Source organism: Garra rufa, chromosome 4, assembly GCF_049309525.1.
Source record: "Garra rufa chromosome 4, GarRuf1.0, whole genome shotgun sequence".
NCBI classification, from domain to species: Eukaryota; Metazoa; Chordata; class Actinopteri; order Cypriniformes; family Cyprinidae; genus Garra; species Garra rufa.
This window is the reverse complement of record NC_133364.1, coordinates 8560393-8567582: the sequence shown is the minus strand read 5'-3', so window position 1 is coordinate 8567582 and position 7190 is coordinate 8560393. Positions and strand designations below refer to the sequence as shown.

At 42.0% G+C, this 7190-nt stretch overlaps 2 protein-coding genes across 2 annotated transcripts; both read left to right on the top strand.

Moving 5' to 3' along the window:
* The first annotated feature begins 464 nt into the window (after positions 1-464).
* Positions 465-1295, top strand: LOC141333584 (small integral membrane protein 30). Its single transcript, XM_073838636.1, has one exon. It carries the CDS (start codon positions 510-512, stop codon positions 690-692), a length of 183 nt encoding a protein of 60 aa, XP_073694737.1. The 5' UTR covers positions 465-509; the 3' UTR covers positions 693-1295.
* A 1496-nt stretch (positions 1296-2791) lies between these two features.
* Positions 2792-6898, top strand: gpr85 (G protein-coupled receptor 85). The gene is made up of 2 exons (XM_073838224.1): positions 2792-2923; positions 4043-6898. The coding sequence occupies exon 2, from the start codon at positions 4202-4204 to the stop codon at positions 5333-5335; it is 1134 nt and encodes a 377-aa protein (XP_073694325.1). The 5' UTR covers positions 2792-2923; positions 4043-4201; the 3' UTR covers positions 5336-6898.
* Positions 6899-7190: the final 292 nt, after the last annotated feature.

Below are 7190 nucleotides of genomic sequence, written 5' to 3'. Positions count from 1 at the left end.
AACATAAACTCAGTGTTTCATGCTATTTTAATAAGCTTTTTTATTTGAATATCTGAACCTGTTTCTCCTTAAGAAAGTTGGAGCTGGTTTGCGTTCATTCTCTGGTTGACCAGCTATCATGTTCAAAAAACTATTTCAACCACCATAAACTGGTATTATAAGCAGGTATTTAGTTGCAAACAACTAGTTAATCACCAAATAAACATTTCAAACACTTTACTACAAAAAAGCACATGTAAAATGCCAAATGAGGGGATAGAAATTACGAATCTTGCTATAGCGAACGTCTTCGCTCATGAATATTAATTACGCCATGCAGACGTTGCTATCAAATATTATTATTGTCATGCTGACGCTGTGTCCCTACGTTCCAATGGCTCGTCCTAGCTTATGAATATTAATAGCCAAACATCTCCCATAGTAGGTTTCGTAAAATCAGGAAATGCAGAGGGATCACCTGACGCGTCGTCATCGCTGTTGCGCTTCCCTCCTCACAGCCGACCAACAACATGGCTCCCAAAGACCAAAATACACACATGATGCTCTGCCTTTTTCTCCTGACGCTTGTCCGGACCGCCGAGGCGTTGGACGGAGGAGACGCGGTGGCTTTGCTGCTGGGCGCGACGGTGACGCTCGTGGGAATCTGCGCGTGCCTGGGCTGGTACGCGCGCACACGAAACGGACAGTTTTGATGACAACCTGGGATCAAGGCCTCATCCGGAAATGTGGCTTGAGTGCATAAAGTCATGCATTTATACTGAAAATAATTGGAAATGCACGCAGTGGAAGGACCTGTGTGGATAAGCTGTTGATTGTATTCTTGGACGAATTATCCTTATTAATGTCTCTTATATGAGACACTGGACACTTCTTCCTGTATCTGTGCACCATGTGGAAAACTTCTACAACAGTATCAGCGTTCAAAAGCCCATTAGATGATTACTGCATGACAACAAGACTACAAGATCACATGCAGACATTCTCTGCACATTTCTATGGACTTGGACATAACTTACTGGTGGACTGCCATGTTACAATCACTGCAAGACAATCTACTTCCAGTTTCAACACTGTATGATTAGAAATCACTAAATTGTTCAATTGCTAATGCTTTCTCTGTCTTTATAAAGCATTCAATGCCAATGTGCTTTACAGAAGGAGGGTGATGCTGCTTGCTTTGTGTGTTTATGTTAATAAACGTTGTGAACTGTAAGTGCCAATTGTGTTCAAGTATGAGACTTTACATGTGATGGACCACATTTAAAATTGTATGCATTAAAATTATTTTCACTATACTGAATCATAAGAAAAACATTTTTTATTTTAGGTGTGGAACAAGTTTATTTTATTTTAAAATGTGCTCTAAAATTAGCTGGATATACTAAATGTACAGTATTCCTTTGTGCAATTTCGTTAGATAATAACATAAAATAGATTTTGAGAATGATGGCACAGTAACTTTCAGGCAAAATATTTCACAAAATAAGTTTGTTATCTGTAAGTTATAAAACTGTAGATGTTTAAAATTAAGTCAATAAGGGGTCTAAACAGATGGTTGTCAAAAGATTTGTGAATCAAATGTCTATGCACTTGATATCTTTACCTTCTGAAAAATAAAGATTATTTATTGGCATTTATAGTTCCATGAAGAACCTTGAACATCCATGTAACCTTTTAAATGCAGAAAATGTTCTTTATAGTCAAAAAAGGTTCTTTAAATTTTTAAAATGTTCTTAAAAATAGTTTTTTTTCTAAGAGCTGTTCACTGAAAGGGTTTTTGGGGAACCAAAAATGATTCTTCTATGGCATCACTGCAAAAACACCCTTTTGGTACCTTTATTTTTAGGAGTGTATGCATTTAAGGATAACTTTTTACATTTATGCATTTTAACACAGATCTAAAGCGATTTACATTGAACACAAGATATGCTTTTTAGCAAACATTAGTAATTGAATTCAGGACCTTGGTGTTGCTTTTTGAATAATGTTTGAGCTAAAGAAACCAGCACTAAACTCTGGATCATCTTACATTTTATCTTTATGCTGTAAAATACATAGATTTTGAATTATAAATGTTTAAGTGTTAATTCCTTTGGGTTCACTGTATGTCCAGTGCCGAATATGCAGCAGAATGAGACACCCGTCTTGGTTCTTATTCAGGGCAATGATGTGCATCACACACAATAGCCTTTGTCAATTATTTATATGTAGAGTAAGTTTATCCTGTGCTGAACCATATGTAATATAGGCTACTTGCTCTTTCGAAGCACATTAAAATACACAATGAGGGTAATGATACCCCAATTAGATAAGTTCAAGTTCAAGTGTTGTTTGTCAAATACAAAATGTTACATTGGACTACAAAAGTAATGTAAATTGTAGTTCACAATATATAAATAAGAATAAAAGATTTAAATAAAAGATGGAAGCCTATTTATGCTATTATTTTGTTTTCTATTTTTGTATATGTGATAGATAGATAGATAGATAGATAGATAGATAGATAGATAGATAGATAGATAGATAGATAGATAGATAGATAGATTGATAGATAGATATTGCAGTGCATCAGAAAACAGGCACGATATATACAGTGACATATACTGCACTACCGACACAATGCCGATACAGTATACACTGTAAACATTTATTAAACCACATGCGACGGCACATATGACACTAGTACACAGTGATAAAGGGCAAAAGGGATCCGTGATGCTGCTGCACCCATCAGTGCAGATGATGCTGCTGCTGCTGCTGCTGGGATCACAAATAGCGCCAGTGCGCATGCGCCGTCCGCACCGTTTACTGTATAATCACAGTGGGGGAAAAAGAGCAGGCAACAAAACTAAACCTTTTTTACGGCAAAGTGACTGCTGCCATGTAAATAACCGCCAGGGAAACAAAGGGGGAATATCAACAGGTATGTTTTTAATTGATATTTGATAGCGCTGTCTCTGTTGCACTCGGTATTTGCATGCATGTATTTGAAGGAATTGCTGTGCCTATAATGGACGCTCAGCCATCCAGAAATCATTCCGATTTAAAAAGCAAAGGGAAAAATAGATCGCCCGTGTACTAAAATCACACGCAGACACCCAAAAGATCCTGTATCTGTTGCTTATTTTGATGCAACGCACAGAAACGTGTTCAACGGTGGATGTTTTTGTTAGAAATGCAAGTGGAGACACAAAGGTTTATTATTTTATTATATGGGAAAGGCTCTTCGTGCGTTTAATATGAAAGAAACTGGAGGCTATTACATAAAGTCGATTTATAGATGCAATCCTGTCGTTTATTTTATTTTACTCGAATTCGTCATCATACCAGTACTAATAAACAATAAATGTAGGTTAGAGGAGAAAAAAAAAAACAGGAATGTAATTCTAAATCTTGTGCTTTTTTCTAAATGACTTGCATTAAATTGTGTTGTTGCACTGAACATCTGTGTCAAAGACACGAATAAGCTATATATATCTAAAATATGAGATGATGCATTTCATCCTTTATACAGACACATAAGGATTCATGACTGATTTTACACAGTATGATGATTAACAGAGGGAATGAACACGGTGAGATTCTGCAGGATCTTTGGGTGTGATCAACAGCTTTTCTTGCTGCATTTCGACAAATGTTCCTTTCGGGTGTAGGGGATAACAATCATTAGATTTCAAGTCTTTTTCCATCGTAGCACGGATGAATACGCCTCTAGACGGATGTCTAGTCGTGGTGATGAGCATCTTGTCGACTGCGCTCTCTGTCTTTGGCGTTATTTATTTAATTTGCTTTGGAAAAAGGGGAGATGTTGGGGGTGGGGGTCTGTTATTTTAACCAGGATTTATGTTGGCGTCCATGGCCGAATCCCTGTGCTGAATTAAGCAACCGTATGAGCTCGGCTCAGACGGCATACCGTCGCAGCCGCAATTTGGTATGCAATTAGAAAAGCAATCTCAGTGACAAAAGAAATGAGCGATGCAACGCGAAGCCCCCCAGTTTGTTTTGTGTGAGCGAATCCTAATGGGTGGATCGTGTTTTTCAGGGATCCTTTTAGGTGTGATGAGACAAAGGAACAAAGGATGCCTTAGAAGAGAGGCAGCGACGAACAAGGCTGGAACCTGCTTCAAAGCACACCAGATGGATCTATCGCTCCACTCTCCATCCAGATCATGATACTTGGCTAAAGCTTTAAGCGTTCTCTATGATCCCTTCTCCATCTATGGCGAACTACAGCCATGCAGGGGACCACAACATCTTGCAGAATGTCTCTCCGCTCGCCACTTTCCTTAAACTGACCTCCCTGGGTTTTATCATCGGCGTCGGCGTGGTCGGAAACCTCCTGATCTCCATCCTGCTGGTCAAAGACAAGAGCCTTCATCGAGCGCCCTACTATTTCCTGCTGGACCTGTGCGCTTCTGACATCCTCCGCTCGGCCATCTGCTTCCCCTTCGTGTTCACCTCGGTCAAGAATGGCTCGGCCTGGACGTACGGCACGCTGACCTGCAAAGTGATCGCCTTCTTGGGCGTGCTCTCCTGTTTCCACACTGCCTTCATGCTGTTCTGTGTTAGCGTGACGCGGTACCTGGCCATCGCCCACCACCGCTTCTACACCAAGCGGCTCACCTTCTGGACATGCCTGGCCGTCATATGCATGGTGTGGACCCTGTCGGTGGCCATGGCGTTCCCACCAGTGCTGGACGTGGGCACGTACTCCTTCATACGCGAGGAGGACCAGTGCACCTTCCAGCACCGGTCCTTCCGTGCCAATGACTCATTGGGCTTCATGCTGCTCCTTGCACTCATCCTCCTGGCCACCCAGCTTGTCTACCTCAAGCTCATCTTTTTCGTCCACGACCGCCGAAAGATGAAGCCCGTGCAGTTTGTGCCCGCCGTCAGCCAGAACTGGACCTTCCACGGCCCGGGGGCGAGCGGCCAGGCCGCCGCCAACTGGCTGGCCGGCTTCGGCCGGGGCCCCACACCTCCGACCCTGCTGGGCATCCGGCAGAACAGCAATGCGGCGGGCCGCAGGCGTCTGCTGGTGCTGGACGAGTTTAAGACTGAAAAGAGGATAAGCAGGATGTTCTACATCATTACCTTCTTCTTCCTGAGCCTGTGGGGACCCTACCTGGTAGCCTGCTACTGGAGGGTGTTCGCCAGAGGCCCAGTGATCCCGGGAGGCTACCTGACGGCGGCCGTGTGGATGAGCTTCGCCCAAGCAGGAGTCAACCCCTTCATCTGCATCTTCTCCAACCGGGAGCTCCGGCGATGCTTCAGCACCACGCTCCTCTACTGCAGAAAATCCAGGTTACCGAGGGAACCCTACTGTGTTATATGAAGGTTCGGTGGCATTTCTCGTGGTTTTTGTTTGGATGCCCTGCTTGATCGGGGATGTGTTCAATTGTACAGCTCTCTCCTCCTCCTCCTCCCGTTCCTCTCGCTCCCTTTTTCGAGGCCTGTAGTTGAACCGTCTGAGTGGAATAAGATGACGAACGGACAGAGGACACGTCCTGCGTTTATGTTCTAGTAAACAACCGATGCGAAAGGCCATTTGAAACCCAACACGCAAAAAAAAGAGAAAAAATCTATAAAAAAAAAAAATGAATAAAAAAATGAAAGAAAAGAAAAAAACGGATACATCGAGATTAGGGGACTGACCTTTGCTTTGGATATGTGGAAGACTCTGGAAAAGGGTGTAAAGAAAAATCAAAAAACTGTTACCTTAAGGAATCACTGGAATTTGTGTCTAAAAAGTTGCACTAACGAGAAGACCCGAAGATGCTTTTTTCGCTCCGTCGCATTGCAAGGATGTCTTGTTTTTCCCAAACTGAAATACGAATGCTTTAATCTGCAACAGACTTCTCTTTCACTGTAAGTAAACAAAACATGTGGGGTGAGACTAACTCTGTTGGAATACACCTTCACGAGAGGATAAATTGGTTTAAATGTAAGTGATATCTTTTTTCCTTTTAGGGCGGGGTTTGGGTCGGGCTGGTGGGCGGGTCTTAAGGGGGCGGGTACTGTCGTGTGGTTTCCGGAATTGCAACTTAAATTATTTCCTGTAGTTTTATGATCCATATGGTATGTCTCTGTTGTCTGGCAATGTTATTTTCTTATCTCATTTTTCTAAGTCTAAAAACTAATGTTTGACTTTTAAAACGTTGCTCTTGAGAACCTTGTACTTAAACTGACAGTGGAGAACCAGTTAAGCTAAATTCAGTGTGGCATATCCATGTACCCGAACACGCAAAATTTTGTTACCGATACCACTCCAGCTGTTCTTGCCTTAATGGTTCTGGTGTGTTTTCTTCATGTTTTCATAATTCGCAAGGTGAGGGTTGTTTTCGAAATCCGCTCCACATCAGGGTGAAGTGCATGTTCATTTGCAAAACACTATCCACCACCACTCTCACAGGCACAGGCCATGCACCGACAGCCCATTTCTTACCCTGTAACGTTTGCTACACCCCACCGAGTGCGCAGAGCACAGGGAGCATGTGTGCGTGGACGTCTGTGCGCGAGTGCGTGCGTGTGTGCGTGCTTGGCGAACAGCTGTCATGTCAAGACCAGAGCCTTAGTCTGAAATCTTGCACAATTTGTAAAAAATGTAATAGGAAAAACAAAAAACATTGTATTTAAGGCACAGAGTCTTGTTTCTACTTTCCCAACATTTGCTCTCTACTAATTGTTTTGATTAACTTACTTTTTTCTCTTGTGGCCATTTTAATATTTATTCTGTATTCTTTTTGTATATTATAGGTAGATAGTGTGTAAGTTTGTGAGTCTTTCATTTTGAAGTCCCGAATGTGAGTACTGTTTAAGTTAGGACTGCAATTGCTGAAAGTTAACTGTGTAATCTGTTGCTTACATTTTTGAAAATAAAATTTTACATTTTGCAAAACCTGTTCTTGCCATTTACTGGTCCCACGCTCGCTTCAGCAGGCCCAAAGCGAAATGAACGCTCAATTAGCGGGGGAAAACATGTATAAATATTGACCGAGGCAGGCTAACAAGCTTATCTTTGCTATTAATGATCGCTTCGCACTGAACTGTCATGATTAGTCTCTCGCTAATATGTTTCTGTGGCCTGTTTGTGTTCCTGTTTAATTACTGTAAAAACGTCCTCTCTCGTCTCCTCTCTGATATTACTCTCGAAAACGAGGCTCGCTTTAGCCATTATGTGCTTTTTGCTT

Excerpts from the sequence above, each read along its gene's own strand:
- LOC141333584 (XM_073838636.1), top strand. The coding sequence starts at position 510 with ATGGCTCCCAAAGACCAAAATACACACATGATGCTCTGCCTTTTTCTC.
- gpr85 (XM_073838224.1), top strand. The coding sequence starts at position 4,202 with ATGATCCCTTCTCCATCTATGGCGAACTACAGCCATGCAGGGGACCAC.